Genomic DNA, 22187 nt, shown 5'->3' with positions numbered 1-22187 from the left:
TTGTAGCACATATTTAAGCAACGTAAAGGAAAGCTTTAGTTGTCTTCACCTGCACATACTGCTCTGCCCACAAATTCTGCAATCCAGTTTTGCCTGATTCTAAACTGCTCTCTCTTGGAGTCCCCCTCTTGGAGCTTTTCTGGCGAACGACTTAAAAAGTGACTTTGAAATCTGGAAAGTATCTCTCCATCCATCCTCCCACAGCGAAACAACTAAATTTAATTAGAGTAATTCTCCCGACCATTGAGAGTTAAGACATAGGCCTTTGGGTAACTTTAACACCAAAAGTCAAAAAGCGTAGTCTGAGAATGTACGGGAGGACGCCTTTCCCTTTCTAAACAGAAGATAAAATGGGGCTCATAAAGGGAAAACAAAAAGAACCAAAAAACCAAAAACAAAAAACCTAAAAATTGGAGCTCGTGGCTGCTAAAAGGACCACACACCGGGCGCTCCCGCCCAGGCGTCTGGATACTTCTCCGCGACGGTGGCGCGTCCTGAAGCTCAGCAACCCTCCTCCAGACACCTAACCTCCACCTTCTCCAGCCTGCTTTCCCGAGGCCCGCGAGAGCAGTCCTGGGAGAGGGGTAGTAGGCCTCATGGTGTGGGACCCCGAAAAGGCCCCGAGGCGGGGCGCGGAAGGCACCACCCGGGCCCGGTTGGGGGCGGGGACCGGCGGTTGCTCAGAGAGCAGGAGGGTCAGGAGGTGACGGGAGGAAGAGGCAGGAGGAAAGAAATGGGGGTTGGGAGGCAGCGTCCGGTCGGTGGGCGCAGACAGCTCGGCCAAACCTCCGACTCCCTTAGTCCCGCCGCCTCCGAGAGCCCTACAGGGCGAGGAGGGAAGTCCACAAAGTGCAGGAGCAGAGGGGAGAAAATTCAAAACGAGTCTACTCAACCTCGTCTTGGCTCCGAGGCCCTGCCATGGAGACCAGCACAATGCGCAGGCGCATCCTTCTGAGAACGCGCAGCGTAGTACTATGAGACAAGAGCACAGTCGGCCACCGTCGGCCGTTTCTTCCGATTTGCTTTCCGCACGCGTATTCCTTCTCTCACTGGATCTAGAGCCTGAAGCCGGAGGCCGAAGTACTCCGAAAGACTCGGTATGCGTAAGAAAATAAAGCCAAAAAGTCTTTAGCAAATTAAAGCTTAAGGTAGAGGAAATACAATAGATATCTGGCTGCGGTTGGGAAGGTTTAATACGGATAAAATTTATCTTGAGGACAGCATGGCAAAAAAAGACTACCATTCCCAGTGGTTACTGCGTCTGAGAAGCGCTGCTTTCTGGGAATGGTAGTGTCTAGGAGTTGTGTTTGAAGTATCAGGTCTGAAGACAGCGTCTTACAATTAAAAAGATAGAGCAGCAGTTTAAATTGGGACTTTTCTGTATCTTCTTAATCGATAACAGTTCTAAATATTTTTTAAAAAATTTAAAAACATTAGGGACACCCCGTCTTTAAGACATGCTTTACTATCGATGATTCCTGTATCTAGGAATAGGTAGTTGATGTTTGTGGGCTGGGTCTCGGTGTGTGAGCAACCTCGTGGTTGCTGAGGAGGCCGGAGGAAAGAAAACCGAAGCCCGGAACACGGCAGCTTCTTGCGTACCTGTGCAAGCTAATTTTGAGTTACCTCTTTTTGTAGTCTTAAAAGACCAGAGCGCCTGTTGTCTATTACCCCCTTTCGTTTCGGTAGACAAGTCTTGTGTATGTATACTCCTCGCCATGGCTCAGCTCCAGGCACGATTCTTCACTGACAATAAGAAGTAAGTAAGCGTCCTTTTCTTTCCTCTCTTCCTCTCGCCTCCCTGGGATCTTTTCCAAGAACTCCTTCTGTATGACTTTGTGGAGCCTCGGTTGTCTTTGCCCACAATTCCTCCCCCAACTCCTATTTTGTTTGTTTGTTTGGCTTTACTCTTGGCTTGAGCGCGTTTTCCGGTTAAGCGGAAGCGATACCTTGCCGGGATTTCTCAGGGATCTACATCTGATATCACCGATCCTTTTTGCCTGGCTTCTAAGGCTGCATATAATTTGAATTGTGACTGTAGAGGGCTTTGAGGGGCTTCACCTTTGATTCCTGAATGAAGCACATGTGATTTTAAGAATGAAAAATGGACCGAGTCCTTACAGGCTGCCTGCTAGGGATGTTTCACCATTTCTCAAAACACAAGTTTATTACTATTATTTTTTTAGGTAGATAATAGACATTGCTTTTCTAAACCAGGCTAGAAAGTGGAGCTCTGAATGGGGGTTGGTAGAACTTTTTTTTTAATGTCTGTTTGTTTATTTATTTTGAGAGATTTATGTATGAATGTATGTATGTATGTATTTTGAGAGAGAGAAAGAGAGAGAAAAATCCCAAGCAGGCTCCATGTTGTCAGTGCAAAGCCCAATAGGGGCTAGATCTCAGGAACCATGAGATCATGACCTGAGCAGAAATCAAGAGTCCTACGGTTAACCAGGCGAGCCACCCAGGCACCCCAATAGAACTAATTTTTGGTAATAGTGAAGTTCTTTCAGTTACAGGTTTGTATATTCATATACATACTTACACATGTATGCGTGTGTGTGTAGGTCTGTATGTGTGTATGTATATACATGTGTGTATGTATATGTGAACATTTTTACCAGTGGTCCCCAGGTCAGTAGCATTTGTTTGAAATCTCATTGTATTCAGTCTTGTGGTGTACATTACACTAACTTTTCTTAGTGTCTTTTCAGCTATATTGTAAGTCTCTTGATGGTAGGGACTGTATTACTCTTCTTGGATTGACGGAATCAACAAATGTTTGTCAAGTTCTTCTCATACTGATGATAAATAGTGAATATTTGTTGTATTAACAAGCTATTGCCAGTTGTAAGCTAGATAACTCCCACTTCAATTAAAATTATGTGTTGGAGCTGTATGAGTTGACCTAGTAAATCATATTCACTCTTGTATTCTTCCTTATGGTATAGATAAATTGTATTATCAATGCACATGAGTATATATACTTGGTCTGCATATTTCTCAAGGAATGTGGTGCAATAGCATGACCACAGTATTTCTTCTAATTGAAGTTTTTAATTGCGATAATTGGTGATTCACATGAAGTTTTAAGAAATAATAGACGATTCGTTTTAACCCTGAGATAAACATATATGTATGTGTGTGTTTAAATTCTTCAAAAAGTTAACAAAACCTAAAAATTAAGTTCTTGCTTCTTATACATTATATGTTCTGGTAAGTAAAATGGAGAGGGGGATAATTTTTTCACATATATGTATGTAATTTACATATACACGTGTATGTGAATTATGCTACTCCCCCCACCCTCTCATTTTACTGACCAAATAGTAGGTGAAAGGAAAAACCGAAAACTTTAATTCTAGGTTTTGTTATCTTTTGGAAATCCTAAATTATTTACATTTTTTTAAGCATGATACATATAAATAGAGCTGTAGTCTTACTACCCAAAGTATAGTTTGAAGATTAGCAGCATCAACATCACTTGGGAGGTTTTAGAAAAAGCAGAATCTCAGATTCCACCTCAGACCTACTGTTTTACAATGTACGTTTTAACAAGATCTGAAGCCCCCTTCCCTAACCCTACCCCATTGTAGTAAAAAGAGATTTATTATACCGTGTCTTGATGAGCCATAGATTCTATCTTAACATCTTTTGAAACTTCCATTCCCCACAACTATAGCCTTAATTCATGCTTTAGACTTTTTTTTTGTGGTAACAACTTTATTGAGATATAATTCACTTAGAGCAGAATTCATACTTTAAAATCTCCATTTCAGTGGTTTTGAGTATATTTGCAAAATTGAACAACCATCAGTACAATTTTGGAACATTTTTTTATCACCCTTTAGGTATTACCCCCTAATCCTTTCAACTACAGCCATAGGCAGCCACTAATCTACTTTCTATCTCTGTAGATTTGTCTGTTTTGGACAATTCGTATAAAGGGAGTTTTATAGTATGTGGTCTTTTGTGAGTGGCTTCTTTCACTTACTTAGAATGATGTTTATAAGGTCCATTCACACTGTAATGTGTACCAGTACTTCATTCCTTTTTAGGGCCAAATAACATTCCATTGTATGGATATACCACATACCAAATTTTGTTTGCAATTTTTAAGTTGATGGACATTTGGATTGTTTCCACCTTTTGGCTGTTACAAGGAGTGGTGATGGGAACTTTTGTGTGTAAGTTTTTGTGTGGACATATATTTTCATTTCTCTTGGGTATATACTTGGGTATATACTTAGATAAATATGAAAAGTAATTTCATATTTAACTTTTTGACAATTAAAAAATTTTGGGGGGGAGGCGCCTGGGTGGCTTAGTCGATTGAGCAGACTTCAGCTCAGGTCATGATCTTGTGGTTCGTGAGTTCGAGCCCCACATCAGGCTCACTGCTGTCAGCGTGTCAGCGCAGAGTCTGCTTCAGGTCCTCTGTCCCCCTCTCTCTGCTCCTCCCCCACTTGTGCACTCCCAAAAATAAGCATTAAAAAAAAATTTTTTTTTTTTTGATGTTTACTTAACTTTGAGAGAGAGAGAGGCAGAGAGCACAAGCAGGGGAGGGGTGGAGAGAGAGGGAGACACCGAATCCAAAGCAGGCTCCAGGCTCTGAGCTGTCGGCACAGAGCCCGATGCAGGGTTTGAACTCACAAACCACGAGACCATGACATGAGCTGAAGTTTGATGCTTAACCGAATGAGCCACCCAGACACCCCAGTAGTTAACTGTATTGGAGTTTTATACTGCTTCATATGGCTTAGTTACTGTCTATGTCTGTTCATTTCAGCCTGAAGAATTCCTTTTACCATTTCTTGCAGGGCAGGTCAACTAGCCCAACATACTCCTAAATATGCTCAAAGAGCTAAAGAAAACCGTGGACAAAGAATAAGAGGAAACCAGGAAAATAATACATGAGCAAAATATCAATAAAGACATAGAAATTATAAAGAGGAACTAGGGGAACCCGGGTCGCTTCATTTGTAACCCCATGTAGCAAAATGTCTGGCATGTATTAGATACCCAGTAAATATTTGCTGAATGAATAAATGCACATTTCTTAAAATAATCCATAGACTTGACTTTGACATATCATTTCCTTTTTATAGGTATGTGGTAGATGATGTTCCCTTCTCAATTCCTGCAGCTTCTGAAATTGCTGACCTTAGTAACATCATCAATAAATTGCTGGAGGCCAAAAATGGTAGGTATACATGCTCTGAGAAATTAGGAGAGGGTGCATTGCCACTAACTACACTAAAATATATCACATTTTATTTTGTTTCCTTTTTTTAAGCCTTATTTTAAAACACTGTATGCATTTTGTAATGGTAAAATTTATAAATTATGAGTTTCCCTGCTACGTGATACTTTTTTAAATGCTTTGAAATACAAGTTCTCAGGAAAAATTCTTTCTTATTTATTTCAGTTTAATCTGCTTTAAAGGCAATATGGATATAAGGTGATTGGCATTTAGGAATACGATTTTGTTGTAATAGTTATGACACTGTGGTTTTCCTAGGGAGATCTGGAATTGGTAAGCATAGAACAAGCATCTAGGTGCTTGAGCCCCAGTTGCTACAATCCTACAAAGCAAAATGACATTGTCACTATTTGAGTATTTTGTGTAATAATAGATGCCAATACTAATACTAGTATTTTTTTAAGTATTTAGAATTCATTGAAAAATTAATGGTAAAATTTTATAAACATGCAAGGGTATCAAGTAAAACATTTAAGAGATATAAATGTTAAACATGCTGTTGTATGAAAATAAATTATTAGCCCATAAAATTCATATGAACAAGGTATGCAAAAATATTGATGAAACAAGATTGGCCAGGAGTTGATAATTGTTAAAACTGGGTGATAGGTATATGAAAGTTTACTATATTATTCTTCACTGTTGCATATGTTTGAAATTGTCTATAATCAAATGTATATTGAAAAGTAAGGGAACCATAGATAAAATAGAAGATTTAAACATGAAAGGTTGAAAATAACATGAAGCATGATCTTTAAAAATATAATTTGTTGGGGCGCCTGGGTGGCGCAGTCGGTTGAGCGTCCGACTTCAGCCAGGTCACGATCTCGCGGTCCGTGAGTTCGAGCCCCGCGTCAGGCTCTGGGCTGATGGCTCAGAGCCTGGAGCCTGTTTCCGATTCTGTGTCTCCCTCTCTCTCTGCCCCTCCCCCGTTCATGCTCTGTCTCTCTCTGTCCCCAAAATAAATAAATGTTGAAAAAAAAAAATTTTATAAAAATATAATTTGTCAATGAAGTCACCATTTAGAAACAAACATTTTTACCCAGATGTTTCTGTTGATTCTACCCTAGTTGGAGGAATGAGGAGTTGAGAGTTAGAAACTAATGCCTAATATATTCCTCTTCTCTGTCTTCTAATAATCCTATAACTTTTTTTTTAAAGTTTGAGGGGTTTTTTTTTTTGTTTTTTTTTTGGTAATTTCTGTATCCAACTTGTGGCTTGAACTCATGGCCCCAAGAAGAAATCTCATGATCTTCCAGATGAGCCAGCCAAACACCCCTGAGATGATGTTTATGAACAGTTTTTTGTTTTTGTTTTTGGTGGGAGGGGGCAGAGTCTGCGGTCTTTTCATTACTAGCAAGCTATTGAAGCTATTGTTCTTGATTGAGAGAGATTCACATAACACTTCCCATAGGTCCTTGTCTTTACTTCATCCAGTTGATGTATAAAGATTCTGATAAATATTTACTTCTGAATTACAACACTGCCATATATTCTTGCTGAAAAAGTCTTTGAACTAGAATAAGAAATATTCTTGTAATAGAATCTTTGTAATACCAGTGTGTGGATGTTTGTTGTTACCCAGAGAGTTGTATATTTTTCTAAAGTTGTAGATTGAATGTTGGTTTCTTTTTGAATAATCAAATAAGTCATTGATTGCTCTTGAGTTGAAGATGCAAATGATTCAGATTTCAGATTTTTAAAAGGCAACAATCCAAATAATCCAATGAGAGAATTCTTCTTTCAGCTAATAAATGCAGAAAGAATGAATAATTTTTAGCATTTTGTAACTCCAAATGAAATAATGGGTTTAAGTAGTGATTATCAGTAGCTACTAAAACTATTTATTACGTGTTGAAAGGCTGACTGAGAATATTAGGATGGATGGGACCAGGCTGACAATATCAGAGTCCAGATGTAGATTATCACATCATAGAAAGACATACAACAACACAATGCATTTTCTGATGTGATGCAGTAGGAAACACATAATACTATGTATAAATATTCTTGCCAGAAAAACAAAGCTAACCTGAAGTCTAATCAGTTGTTTAGGTCTGCCTGGTGTATAGGATGTGTAGGTGGTAGAGGAACATCTTATAGGACACCGTGGAGATGTAATCAACCAGAATGTAAGAAATACTAGAAGACAGATGACCTAATTTCTTTTTTTTGTTAAAAAAAATTTTTTTTAACGTTTATTTACTTTTGAGAGACAGAGACTGAGCAGGGGAGGGGTAGAGAGACAGGGAGATGGAATCCAAAACAGGCTCCAGGCTTTGAGTGGTCAGCACAGAACCTGACATGGGACTCGAACTCAACAAGCTGTGAGATCATGACCTGAGCCGAAGTCGGATGCTTAACCAGCTGAGCCACCCAGGTGCCCCCCCAGTTTCTTTAACAAATAAATGACTGGGGAAAAAAGGAGGGGGACCTCTTAAAGATTAAATAAAACATATTAATCAGATATAATATGTGGACTTGGGATGCTGATTCTGAAAAGCTCACTGTAGGTCACTTCTCTGGCTCAGTCAGAAGAGCATGCAACTCTTCCTCTCTAGGTCGTGAGTTCGAGCCCCACATTGGGTATAGAAATGACTTGAATAAATAAATACACCTAAAACAAAATAAAAATAAAAAGCTCACTGTAAAGAGAAGGAAACAGGAACATTGGCTATTTGATATTAAAAGCCATAATGATTAAATTTTTTAATATCACTTTAGGTCCTTTTAGAGATACATATTAAAGCATTTACAGATAAAAATGATAGCATTTCTAAGGTTTGATTTAAAATAAACCAGCAGAGGAGTGGAGAGAGGTGTATAGATGATTGTCAGTGAGTTGGTAATTATCAAAGTATGTGATGGGAATTCATAATGTTATTTCTACTTTTATATATATTTGGAATTTTCCATAGAATAAAAAGCTTGGTTTTTTTAAAATTTTTTTTAAAATTTATTTTTAAGACAGAGAGAGACAGAGCATGAGTGGGGATGGGGCAGAGAGAGAGGGAGACACAGAATCTGAAGCAGGCTCCAGGCTCTGAGCTGTCAGCACAGAGCCCGACGTGGGGCTCGAACTCACAAACTGTGAGATTATGACCTGAGCCAAAGTTGGACGCTCAACCGACTGAGCCACCTGGGTGCCCCAAAAGTTTTAAGTAGAAATAACATTTTTTTAAATAGAAATAAATAACAGTAAATAAATTTTAAATAGAAATAATAGAAACAACAATAGTAAAAAATTACACCAACAGAACAAAGTCCTCTGTTCCTAAAAATCACACAGTGTACTGGAATAGAATACATGGCCTGATTATGGCATGAAGAAATTCTGGAGAAACTCAGAGGCCACACTGGAATAATAAATACCTGTTTGTTTTGGGGTTTCTCATATACCTCTGCCAATGTCACTTCAGGTTCTAAGAACGATCATTTTATTATGCATTTTCTTTAGAGTTACACAAACATGTGGAGTTTGATTTCCTCATCAAGGGCCAGTTTCTGCGAATGCCCTTACTCAAACACATGGAACTGGAAAACATCTCATCGGTAAGTTCAAATGTTTACCTGCTCTGTTTTATGTAAGGTGTTCTCAGGTAATGTAGGAAAACATTTAGAATCAGACTGAATCTTTAGCAACCAAATTTTTTTTTTTATTAGTATTTTTTTTCTAGAAATTTGAACTTCAGTGTTTGCATATTCAAAATGAAATCCCCTCTTCTGAGAAGGTTTTACTCAAGAAATGTAGATGAATGAATATAAAAAAAAAAAAACCTTCATATTTGTGGAAGAATTATCAAGAAAGGGAATACCAAATACATGTTTATTACCAATAATGATGTATAAAATGAGGGGTGCTTGGGTGGCTCAGTCGGTTGAGCGTCCAACTTCGGCTCAGGTCATGATCTCGGTGTCCGTGAGTTCAAGCCCCACATTGGGCTCTGTGCTGACGGCCTGGAGCCTGCATCGGATTCTGTGTCTCCCTCTGTCTGCTCCTCCCCCACTCTCTCTCCCCCTCTCTCTCTCTCAAAAAAAAAAAAAACCTTAAAAAAAAGATACACAAAATGATTGTGCACGTATAAAAACTTTTGGGTTAGACAATTGTGATTTATAGTGGTTCCCCCTTCCTCTAATTTTCAAAGTTCCTTGATACTGCTTTTATAATTTAAAATGTAATTTGTAATTGCTTTTATAATTTTTTGACAAGTTTTAGAATTATGAAATATGCATAAAATTTATCATTTTAATCATTTTTAAGTGTGTAATTCAGTGGCATTAAGTATATTCACAATATTATGCATCTATCACGACTATCCATATCCAGGACTGTTATCATCCTCATTAAGTAGAATGCTTTTATAATTTTATTTTTTAAAGTTCCTTATATCCCCCTACCCCCCTTTCAGCATAAATTTTCCAAGGTTGTTAATATTCGTTAATATTACTGTTTGCACACTGTTAGGTCAGATAAAGTTTTTCGCCTTTTGCATGGCTCCAAATTTCTGGGTTATGAAGGGGACTTACATGAAAGAGACGTAATAAACAAGGGGTCCTTTATGTTTGTAGTATACTACTTTGGAACTACTGCCTGATTGATTTCTGGTTTTTCTCTGTCACTAGGAAGAGGTTGTGGAACTAGAATACGTGGAGAAGTACACTGCACCTCAGCCAGAACAATGCTTGTTCCATGATGATTGGATCAGTTCAGTCAGAGGGGCAGAAGAATGGTATTGCCATTTTATTATGCCACTTCCATCAGTCTGTTTAATTGCACTATGTGAATATTTTTCTCTGATTGATTCTGTGTTATTTGTAAAAGTAATTTTGTGATATATGTATCAGTGTCCTTGCCCAAGATCTTTACATTCAATTTATTCAAGAAGAAGCATATCTTTTCCTTCCCAAGATGTTGGAGTGACATTTGTCTATACATGAATAAGTCAAGTGTCTTAGAATATTTTATTTTTGTGTGTTGCTTATAAGACCAAAGATATAATTTGTTCCATAGAGGGGAAAAAAACCCTCTTATAACTACAGATCTCCTGGCTTACTACCATGAAGATGCAGATCATGGTATAGGGCTAAAAAGGGCAGACTGGATCTGAGAAGGTATGGATGGCTCAGAACAAACCCTCAGTGGCCTTACTTGTTGAAAAGCATCTTGAGACTGGATCATAGTACAAGCTTACATTTTTAAAAGAATATCTTCCTGGAGTTGTTACACAAGTGATGTTTTTACTGGTTTTACTTTTATCTTAGATGGTTTTATTGTTTTTCTGTTGAATGATTTTCAGTGGTTAAGTACAAAGGGCAGTTAGGCTTTACAAGCAATTTCCCTGAGTTGTAGTGTTTACAATAGTAATTAAAATGAAGTCTAGGGCTTTTTACTTATGTTTTTATTTTTAGGAGGTCAGAAAAAGTCACAGGTAAGATCTGATCTAATGCCTTTTAAAATCTTAGTCTTCATATTAAAAACCTTTTTAAAGTATAATCTCAAGGTTTATTTAATTGCCTTGGAAATATAATTGGGGCACCTGGGTGGCTCAGTCAGTTGAGTGTCTGACTTCGGCTCAGGGCATGATCTCACAGTTCGTGAGTTCGAGCCCTGCATCCTGCTCTGTGTTGACAGCTCAGAGCCTGGAGTCTGCTTCAGATTCTGTGTCTACTTTTCTCTCTACCCTTCCTCCCCTCATGCTCTCTCTCTCTCTCTCTCTCTCTCTCTCTCAAAAATAAAAATAAACACTAAAAAAAATATAATTGATTTCAGGATTTGAAAAAGCTGCTTTTTGATTTCATAAGGGTTTTTTTCTTTTCATAGGATCTTGACTGGTTCTTATGATAAGACTTCGAGGATCTGGTCCTTGGAAGGAAAGTCAATAATGACAATTGTGGGACACACAGATGTTGTAAAAGATGTGGCCTGGGTGAAAAAAGGTTAGGACTCTCTGCCTGAATGGAAAGTAATCCTGAACAGGGAACCGGAAATAAGCCATTTTCAGTGCTGGGGCACAATGGGGATGGGGTAGGAAGTGCCATGTGCCTTGGTTATTGTGAGGTCTTTCAAAAATACAGTGTTGAAGAAAAAAAAGATTATGTAAGAAAATCCATAAGTGGTAGAATTCAATCCATACATTTTTAAAATCATAGCAGATAATGTGCACTTTCAAGTTAATATTGTGTTAAACTCATGTTTTATAGCATTTTTGAAGGATCATCCTTTTATACTGTAAGTTACTTCTTTTTCGAAGCTGGCATATAGCTCTTTTATCTTCTTAATGTCTTTCAACAACAAAAAAAATCAGTTCTTCAGTTTTAGAACTTAATGTATTTAAAATTTTTGTGCTAATTTGTTCTTGTGTTCTCCTTTCTTCAGACAGTTTGTCTTGCCTACTATTGAGTGCCTCTATGGATCAGACTATTCTCTTATGGGAGTGGAATGTAGAGAGAAACAAAGTGAAAGCCCTGCACTGCTGCAGAGGTCATGCTGGAAGTGTGGATTCTATAGCTGTTGATAGCACAGGAACTAAAGTAAGTAGCTAGTGTGTTACTAGTACTGTTCAATTAGAATTTGAGCTTCTTATGCAAACGATTTTTTCTTCATTGTCCTACAATCATAACAGTTGGTAATTAAAGAATATGATTTCAAACCCAAAGTAAATACTCTTTCAATGAGAGATAATTCACTTCCTCAGATGGGTTTTTCTGGTTACTGCAGAAATTCTAAGAAATCAGGTAAACCAGCAGTTTAACTTTAATCATAGTGATTGACATTTTCAATCTTCTAGCTACTCAGTGCTTTCATCAATTGAAAAAATCGAGTTGATCATCTAAGCCTTAGCATACTCAAGGTTTGTGTTAATAGAGGTTGTTTTACTATTATTGCTGATTTACTCTTATCGTGACAAAATGGTAAAAAAAGAAAAAAACCTGAGTACAACACTATTGACATATGAGGAGTTATAAATTCTCTTGCTGTTTGAAAGTTTCCTAAACCACATTGAGTTGTGTTGGGTTTAAGAGTATTTCTTCAGCATTTCTTTGCCAATTAGCATATTAGAGGACCCTTGATGCATTCAAAGGTAAAGATTTATGATTATTCATATAGAGCCATAAAGAAGGTTTACCTGTTGTTGAGTCCAAACTTAAATGAATTAACTGTACTCTACCTTTTGCTGTAAGAGATAGAAACTCATCTTGAACTTTTTTCAGCTGAAAAGATTGTGAGATCCAGGTGTGCCTGGGTGACTCGGTTGAACGTCGGACTTTGGCTCAGGTCATGATCTCACAGTTCGTGGATTTGCGCGCCGTGTTGGGCTCTGTGCTGACAGCTCAGAGCCTGGAGCCGGTGTCGGATTCTGTGTCTCCTCTCTCTGCCCCTCCCCTGCTTGCACTCTGTCTCTCTCTCTCTCTGAACAATGAATAAACATTTTTTAAAAAATGAAAAAAGAAGTTTGTGAGATCCAGGAAGGAATAAACAATCACATCACTAACTGGGTGAGGATGCATTTGAGTCTTAGGAACCAATGGAGTTGAGCTTGAATGTGGCCAGCACATTCCTCTCCCTTCCTCGCTCATCTCCCTAAGTTGACTTCTTCTCTTTCACTTCAAAATGGCTTTTTCTTTAAAAAAAAATTTTTTTAATGTTTATTTTTGAGAGAGAGAGACAGCGTGAGCAGGACAGGGGCAGAGAGAGGGAGACACAGAATCTGAAGGAGGCTCCAGGCCCTGAGCTCTCAGCACAGAGCCTGATGTGGGGCTTCAACCCAGGAACCATGAGCTCATGACCTAAGCCGAAGTCAGATGCTTAACCGACTGAGCCACCCAGATGCCCCCAAACTGGCTTTTTTCCACATGACAATAAAACCTAGCTTTCAGTATTCCTAGGTTTCACACCCTTTACCATCAGTTCCTGGAGAAGATGAACTTCAACTCTCTGGAACATAGGCTTTCATAAAAAGGTCCTGAAGGAGGGAGAGACTTATTGGTACTCTGTAGATCAGTTGCCTACCTCGATCTATGCAACCAAAGCCAGGGCACAGGGCCATGTAAGAATGGCAATGCCTTCAGTTGTCATGAGATTGTGGATACAACTTCCAGGAGACTAAGAAAGCTATGCAGATGGTACAATAGTAGTAAAGGATTTCAGAGCAAAGTATAGGTTTTAAGTTATAAATAGAAAAATCAAGGCAAATAATACGATAGGTTATATTATATACTCTTTCTCTTCATGTATGTTTTTAGTTTTGCAGTGGCTCCTGGGACAAGATGCTAAAGATCTGGTCTACAGGTAAATATTAGTTTATTTTGACTTACTAAAAATGTTCCAAGAATTCCAGTGACAGAAGACTTTTTAACCCCCATTTTGATCCATAAAAATAAATCAGAGCTTTTTAGGATACAAATAAAGGAACATATCGAGAAAAATTAGTATGCTTTGTGTTTCAAAATGTGTTTCTAGGGGCGCCTGGGTGGCGCAGTCGGTTAAGCGTCCGACTTCAGCCAGGTCACGATCTCGCAGTCCGTGAGTTCGAGCCCCGCGTCGGGGTCTGGGCTGATGGCTCAGAGCCTGGAGCCTGTTTCCGATTCTGTGTCTCCCTCTCTCTCTGCCCCTCCCCCGTTCATGCTCTGTCTCTCTCTGTCCCAAAAATCAATAAACGTTGAAAAAAAAAAATAAAAAAAAAAATGTGTTTCTATCTATTACCCCCTTATTTATTGAACCATGTGACTGAATTGCTGCATGTAACTCAACAACATGATTGGTGCAATGGGACATAACTGCTTAGTTCTCAGAGTTCTCTTATTCAGGAACCTGGAAATAAGAAAAAATAGCTTGAGTCACTTTGATAACACTCCACTGTTAGAGAAATTTTAGTTAAGAGACGCTTGGGTGGCTCAGCTGGTTAAGCATCTGACTCTTGGTTTTAGCTTAGGTCATGATCTCATAGTTTGTGAGATCAAGCTCCATGTCGTGCTCTGTGCTGATAGCGCGGAGCCTGCTTGGGATTCTCTTTCCCTCTCTCTCTGCCTGTCCCTCGCCCATGCTCTCTCTCTCAATAAATAAACCTTAAAAAAAATGAAAAAGAGAAACTTCATAGTTAAGCTAATTTACTTAAAAAAATAAGTTTATTTCTGGTGAGAAAGATAGACACAGTGTGAGTAGGGAAGGGGCAGAGAGAGGGGGAAGAGAAGGGAAGGGGCAGAGAGAAGGAGAGAGAGAATCCCAATCAGGCTCCACGATGCCAGTGCAGAGCCCAATAGGGGGCTTGAACTCACGAAACAGAGATCATGACCTGAGCTGAAACCAAGAGTTGGATGCTTAACCAACTGAGCCACCTGGTGCCCCTTTAAATTTTTTTTGCGGTGTAGTTTTGCCAAACTTAATTTTTTTACTTTGAAAACATAGAAGGGATAATTTGGAGGAAGAGTTGGAGGAAGGAGGACTCTTAAAGGAAGGTGCTTTGAGAGTAGTGAGGAGAAAAGAGGGGGAAGACCCACAGATTGCCTAGGTAAATAGAGCAGAATCCCTATTACTTCTGAGGGAATTGCTTTATTATAGTATAATACCCTAACTACAGTTCACAAAGTAGAATTGGGGGATCAAGAAAAGCTTAAACAGTGTCAGTAGTAGGAAATAAAGATAAGTCAGTAGATTAAAGATAAGTAGACTTAAAGATAAGTCAGTAGATGATTTCAGTAGATTTCTCAGTAATGCTTAAAGCAAACAGGTTTGAGGCAGAAAGTTGTTTGGATAATTTTCCTTTTGTGGAATATTTTGTAATCTGAAATACTTTTAATTCATTGTTATAAAAGTGAAATAGTCAAGAAGAATAAGCATAACTGGATTGTTTCTCCATGTAATGTGTTTGTTTACCTGTCATTCCCTTCTTTTTTTTAATGTTCATTTATTTATTTTGAGAGAGAGTGTGCCTGTGCCTGCATGTGTGCGGGGGAGGGGCAAAGGGAGTGAGAGAGTGAGAATCCCTAGCAGGCTTCTTGCTGTCAGTACAGAGCCCAACACGGGCTTGATCTCACAAACCATGTGATCATGACTGAGACAAAACCAAGAGTTGTATGTTTAACTAACTGAGCCACCCAGGCACCCTGTTGTTATTCCATTCATCATAATAAAAATACAATGTGTTCAGAACTCTCCTGGGGCGCCTGGGTGGCTCCATGGGTTACGCATCTGACTTCGGCTCAGGTCATGATCTCACAGTCTGTGAGTTCGAGCCCCGCGTTGGGCTCTGTGCTGACTGCTCAGAGCCTGGAGCCTGCTTTGGATTCTGTGTCTCCTTCTCTCTCTGCCCCTCCCCTGCTCATGCTCTGTCTCTCTCCATCTCAAAAATAAATAAAAACATTAAAAAAGTGTTTAAAAAAAAAAAGAACTCTCCTATAACTAATAGTAAGCAATTTTTCATAGATATGGTAAAGTGATGAATATTCATAATGATCTTAAAGACATAGCAAGATATCAAACTGGTTAGGCTTTAGGATTTTAATGTACTCTATTTTTTGCTTTCTCCTTTTGGAAGACTAATAACCCAGGTATTGTTTTTATATGTAAATTTCTTTAACCAAAATAAGGAGGAATATTTATTCCCTAACCAGTTAAGAAAACATATACCCAGAAATGTAAGAATTCTTTTAAAACTGTTTGCAATTAATATTTACCCTAAATTTTTAAAACATCAAATCTAATTCTCTGTGATACAGTTCCTACAGATGAAGAAGATGAAATGGAGGAATCCACAAATCGACCAAGAAAGAAACAGAAAACAGAGCAGTTGGGACTGACAAGGGTAAGTATTTTTGAGAACTTACTATATTTAGCTGAGGTCTGTACTGACAAATGTATGACAATTTAATCTTTTCTATTTAAATTTCCCTTTTTCTTGCGTTGCTTTGTCAACCATAATTAGGCTTTCTTATAGTAGATTGGTAAATTTTTATTACAAATACTGTAGTATGCTACATTTATCTGAGTCTTTGAACGTAGTGGTATTTAGCCAGGCTTACAGATTAGTAGGTCGATTATTTAGCTATTATATTTGATCCCATGATGCAGTTTTTAGTAGAATCTTTTAATTGTTAAAGCTTGAATCCAAATTAAGTGAAACATTTTAATACGTCGATTGTTTAATGATATTGTTTCATACACTGAGAATATAATTCTTACTAGGAATGCTAATTATATCTCCTAAATCAATAGAGAGTCAAAATTAATTTGAGTTTGATTCTGTCATTTAGCTATTAGTCCCGTTAGATTAAAGTCAGAAAGTCCACCCATATTCTTATTTGTTCTGTTTTGTTAGGAAAATATTTGTCATAATATGATCTGACCCAAGTTAATACGCAAAATGAGAAGGACAATACTGAATCAGGTTTAGGAAGACATGTTTTCCATTCATTTTCTCACAGCTGTAATGAATGTACAGTAAAACACATTTGCACATTATTTCTTGTAGTTACAAATAACAAAATATTTTATAAAAACAGTTGAAAAGGAGGAATAAAGTATAATCATAAAATGATTAATCAGAGTCACATAAAATGTAATAAAAAATAGCACTTAACCAGTTCCAACTGAAAGAAGTGGTTTATGATTTCTTAGTACATTTAAACATGGACTGCTGAATTGCAAGAGGAATGATCTGTCAGCTACTTAATTTCCTTATCGCTTAGTCTTTTTTTTTTTTTTTTAATTTTCTTTTTTTTTGAACATTTATTTATTTTTGGGACAGAGAGAGACAGAGCATGAACGGGGGAGGGGCAGAGAGAGAGGGAGACACAGAATCGGAAACAGGCTCCAGGCTCTGAGCCATCAGCCCAGAGCCTGACGCGGGGCTCGAACTCCCGGACCGTGAGATCGTGACCTGGCTGAAGTCGGACGCTTAACCGACTGCGCCACCCAGGCGCCCCTCCTTATCGCTTAGTCTTAAGTTAAAGCTATAAATGCCTCACCAATTGGATAAGTGGTAATTTACTGATGCATATCTCTGGTCAACCTTTAAAGAATATCTGAGTAGAAAAAGATTTCTTGAATTAGAGAAGTTAATCCCTCAGAAGGTAGCTTTTTTTCCTTTCTTTCAATTAAAGTTTGACACACGTACAGTTAAGTGTACAGTGAAGTTTAACAAACATACACTCGAGTAATCACAACCCAAATAAAGCATAGAGAATTACCAACACCCTAGAAGACTCCCTCTGGTCTGCTTTGCAATGGTAGCCCATAAAGGTGATCACTGTTCTGTCTCGTGTCACCTTACATTAATTTTTAAACTTCAGGTGATAATCTGTGAGATTCGCTTTATGTTGCTGCACGTAATAGTTCTTTTCATTAATGTATAGCATCCTCTTGCATTGACTATATCAGAATTTATCCATTCATTTTTTTTTTTAAGTTTATTTATTTATTTTGAGAGAGAGAAAGCGAGAGCATGAGTTGGATAGGGGCAGAGAGGAGAGAGAATTCCAAGCAGGCTCCATGCAGTCAGCACAGAACCTGATGCAAGGCTCGAACTCCGGAACCATGAGATCATGACCTGAGTTGAATGCTTAATCCAATGGATAGGCCGCCCTATCCATTCTTCTTTTGATGGACATTTAAGTTGATTCCAGTTTTGGCTACCATAAATAACGTTGCTAAGAAAGCTCCTATACTTGGGGTGCCTGGGTGGCTCAGTCAGTTAAGTGATTTGATTTTGGCTCAGGTCATGATCTCATGGTTCATGAGTTCAAGCCCCACGTTGGGCTCTGCACTGACAGTGTGGAGCCTGCTTGGCGTGTTCTCTCTCTCTCTCTCTCTGCCCTTCCCCCCCACGCACGTGCTCTTTCTTTCTCAAAAATAAACATTAAAAGAAGTTATTTTAGGGGTGCCAACTTAGGCTAAGGTCATGATCTCACAGTTTGTGGGTTCAAGTGCCAAGTTGGACTCTGCTGATATCTTGGAGCCTGGAACGTGGTTGGGATTCTGTCTCCTTTTCTCTCTGCCCCTCCCCCACGGGTGCTTTGTCTCTATCAAAAAAAAATTAATAAACATTAAAAAAAATTTTTTAGGGGCGCCTGGGTGGCGCAGTCTGTTAAGCGTCCAACTTCAGCCAGGTCACGATCTCGCGGTCTGTGAGTTCGAGCCCCGCGTCGGGCTCTGGGCTGATGGCTCAGAGCCTGGAGCCTGTTTCCGATTCTGTGTCTCCCTCTCTCTCTGCCCCTCGCCCATTCATGCTCTGTCTCTCTCTGTCCCAAAAATAAATATATGTTGGAAAAAAAAATTTTTTTTAGTCATTTTACTTTTCTTTAGGTGTACTTATACAGTAATTTCTGCATATGTAGAATTGCAAAACTAGAATTGCTGGGTCTCAAGGTATGCACAGGTTGAGTTTTTCAAATGTTAGATACTGGCAAAAAGTTTTCCAAAATGGTTACATCAGTTTATATTTCCACTGAAAGTATAAAAAGAATCAAAGTTACTCTACATCCTTACCAGCACTCAATATGGCCAAATTTTTAATGCCATAACTGATTTTATTTAACACATAATTTATGTTTACATTTAGTTACTATTAAAAAGTGTGTATCATTTTGTCGATTTCTGGTGCTACATAGTGTAATTTAAGTGCTGGCCCTTTATTTTTTATTTTTATTTTTTATTCAAATTCTGGTTGGTTAATATATAGTGTAATACTGGTTTTAGGAGTAGAGTTTAGTGATTCATCACTTACATACAACACCCAGTGCTCAAGACAAGTGCCCTCCTTGTTAACCCATCACCCTGCTCACCTCCCTTCCAGCAACCCTGTTTGTTTCTGTAGTTAAGAGTCTCTTATGGTTTGTCTCCCTCTCTTATTTTTATCCTTCCCCTATGTTCATCCACATACACACACACACACACCCCATATCTTCTTTATCCATTCATCTGTTGATGGACACTTGGGTTCTTTCTGTAGTTTGGCTGTTGTTGATAATGCTGCTATAAACATCAGGTTGCATGTACCCCTTTGAATCTGTGTTTTTGTATCTTTTGGGTAAATACCTATTAGTGCAATTACTGGATCACAGGGTAGTTGTATTTTTAACTATCTGAGGAACCTCCATACTGTTCTTCAGAGTGGCTGCACCAATTTGTGTTCCCACCAGCATTGCAAAAGTGTTCCCTTTTCTTCGAATCGTCACCAACACCTGTTGTTTCCTGAGTTGTTAATTTTAGCCATTCTGACAGGTGTGAGGTGGTATCTCATTGTAGTTTTTTTTTTTTCAACGTTTATTTATTTTTGGGACAGAGAAAGACAGAGCATGAACGGGGGAGGGGCAGAGAGAGAGGGAGACACAGAATCGGAAACAGGCTCCAGGCTCCGAGCCATCAGCCCAGAGCCTGACGCAGGGCTCGAACTCACGGACCGCGAGATCGTGACCTGGCTGAAGTCGGACGCTTAACCGACTGCGCCACCCAGGCGCCCCTGTAGTTTTAATTTGTATTTCCCAGATGATGAGTGATATTGAGCATCTTTTCATGTGTCTGTTTGCCATCTGGATGTCTTCTTGGAAGAGTGTCTATTCATACCTTCTGCCCATTTCTTCACCGGATTATTGTTTTTTGGATGTTGAGTTTGATAGGTTCTTTCTAGATTTTGGATACTAATCCTTTATCAGATAATGTCATTTGCAGATATCTCTTCCCATTCCAAAGGTTGCCTTTTAGTTTTGCTGATTGTTTCCTTTGCTGTGCAGAAGCTTTTTATCTTGATGAAGTCCCAGTAGTTCATTTTTGCTTTTGTTTCTCTTGCCTCTGGTGATGTGTCTAGTAAGAAGCTGCTGAGGCCAAGGTCAAAGAGGTTGCTGCCTGTGATCTCTAGAATTTTGATGGTTTCCTGTCTCACATTTAGGTCTTTCATCCAGTTTGAGTTTATTTGTGTGTATCTTATAAGAAAGTAGTCTAGTTTCATTCTTCTGCATGTTGCTGTCCAATTTTCCCAAAACCATTTGTTGAAGAGACTTTTTTTTCCATTGGATAGATGTTCTTTCCTGCTTTGTCGAAGGTTAGTTGAACATATAGTTGTGGGTCCATTTCTGGGTTTTCTAATCTCTTCCATTGATCTATGTGTTTGTTTTCGTGCCAGTACTATAATGTCTTAAGGACTGCACCTTTGTAATATAGCTTGCAATACAAGAATTGTGATGCCTCCCACTTTGCTTTTCTTTTTCAGGATTGTTTTGGCTATTCAGGATCTTTGTGGTTCCGCACGAATTTTAGGATTATTTGTTTTACCTCTGTGAAAAATACTAGTGGTGTTTTGATAGAGATTGCGTTAAATGTGTAGATTGCTTGGGTAGTATACACATTTTAACAATGTCCTTCTGATCCGTGAACTTGGGATGCTTTTCCATTTCTTTGTGTCCCCTTTAATTTCTTTTGTAAGTGTTCCATAGTTATCAAAGTACACATCTTTTACCTCTTTGGTTAGGTTTATTCCTATGTATCTTACTGTTTTCATGCAATTGTAAATGGGATCAATTCCTTGATTTCTTTTTCTACTGCTTCATTATTGGTGTATAAAAATGTAACAGATTTCTGTACATTGATTTTGTATTCTTGGTGTATAACTTTTGAGTTTTGATAAATGCATAGACTATGTAACCACTGCATCATCAAGGTAGAGAACAGTTTATCATTCCCTAAAACTCGTGTTGCCCATTTGTTTTTACCTTGCTGTTTTCTTTCTTTAATTTTTTTAATGTTTGTTTATTTTTAATTTTTTTTAATGTTTATTTTTGAGAGAGAAAGAGACAGTGCAAGAGAGGGAGCGAGACACAGAATCGGAAGCAGGCCCCAGGCCCTGAGCTGTCAGCACAGAGCCTGATGTGGGGCTCGAACACACGAACATGAGATCATGACCTGAGCAAAAGTTGGACACTTAACCTATTGAGCCACCCAGGCACCCCTAATGTTTATTTATTTTTGAGAGAGAGAAAGAGTGTGAGCAGGGGAGGCTCAGAGAAAGACACAATTTAAAGCAGGCTCTAGGCTCTGAGCTGTCAGCACAGAGCCCAGCGCAGGGCTAGAACTCACAAGTGGTGAGATCATGACCTGAAGTCGGACGCTTAACTGACTAAGCCATCCAGGCACCGCTACCTTGCTGTTTTCTATCCCAGTGTCTCTGCTGGATTATCTTTCTTACCTTTTTATTTTGCTTTGGATCACAACCGAGGTCATTCTGTTCCTCATTCCTCTATTACACTTCTTTACTTCTCTCAGGAAAATTCTAGAGCTAGAAGATTGGACTTAGGGATCATTTGGTATAGGAGTTGGTAAAGTATAGCCTAACAGCTGATTTGGCTGTGACCTATTTTTGTATTACAGAGAGCTAAGAATGATTTTTACAATTTTAGGTGGTTTTAAAAACAAGAGTATACAACAGACATTAGAAGGCTAAAATACTTAACTTTCTGAACCTTTACCGAGAAACTTTGCTGATATAAGCCACTCACATTACAGATGAGGTAATGATATTTAAGGAGGTTAAATATAGCAGTTACAAACGTAGATTAACTGTCTTCCATTTCAGAACTCTTTCTCTGTTTCACTTGTTCTTTAAGATAGATATTACACCGGGGCGCCTGGGTGGCGCAGTCAGTTAAGCGTCCGACTTCAGCCAGGTCACGATCTCGCGGTCCGTGAGTTCGAGCCCCGCGTCAGGCTCTGGGCTGATGGCTCGGAGCCTGGAGCCTGTTTCCGATTCTGTGTCTCCCTCTCTCTCTGCCCCTCCCCCATTCATGCTCTGTCTCTCTGTCCCAAAAATAAATAAACGTTGAAAAAAAAATTTTTTTTTTTAAAAAAAGATAGATATTGGGGCGCCTGGGTGGCGCAGTCGGTTAAGCGCCCGACTTCAGCCAGGTCACGATCTCGCGGTCCGTGAGTTCGAGCCCC

General features: G+C 38.8%; 1 protein-coding gene across 3 annotated transcripts in view; it reads left to right on the top strand.

Moving 5' to 3' along the window:
* Positions 1-715: 715 nt before the first annotated feature.
* Positions 716-22187, top strand: part of WDR12 (WD repeat domain 12) — a 26566-nt gene continuing 5094 nt past the window's right edge. Inside the window, exons 1-9 of one of the 3 annotated variants that reach the window (XM_040475901.1) lie at positions 716-1103; positions 1639-1759; positions 5109-5203; positions 8721-8815; positions 9887-9993; positions 11085-11200; positions 11640-11794; positions 13508-13553; positions 15980-16065. In XM_040475901.1, the coding sequence (XP_040331835.1) occupies positions 1100-1103; positions 1639-1759; positions 5109-5203; positions 8721-8815; positions 9887-9993; positions 11085-11200; positions 11640-11794; positions 13508-13553; positions 15980-16065 (825 nt within the window). In that variant the 5' untranslated portion in view covers positions 716-1099. Of the gene's footprint in view, positions 1149-1638; positions 1760-5108; positions 5204-8720; positions 8816-9886; positions 9994-11084; positions 11201-11639; positions 11795-13507; positions 13554-15979; positions 16066-22187 lie in introns of all 3 variants that reach the window. The other 2 variants (XM_040475902.1, XM_040475903.1) reach the window with 2 other exon arrangements.

This window comes from Herpailurus yagouaroundi, unplaced genomic scaffold (genome assembly GCF_014898765.1).
Source record: "Herpailurus yagouaroundi ecotype Mexico unplaced genomic scaffold, PumYag 140, whole genome shotgun sequence".
Taxonomy (NCBI): Eukaryota; Metazoa; Chordata; class Mammalia; order Carnivora; family Felidae; genus Herpailurus; species Herpailurus yagouaroundi.
The sequence above is the reverse complement of the archived record's forward strand: the minus strand, read 5'-3'. Positions and strand labels throughout refer to the sequence as shown.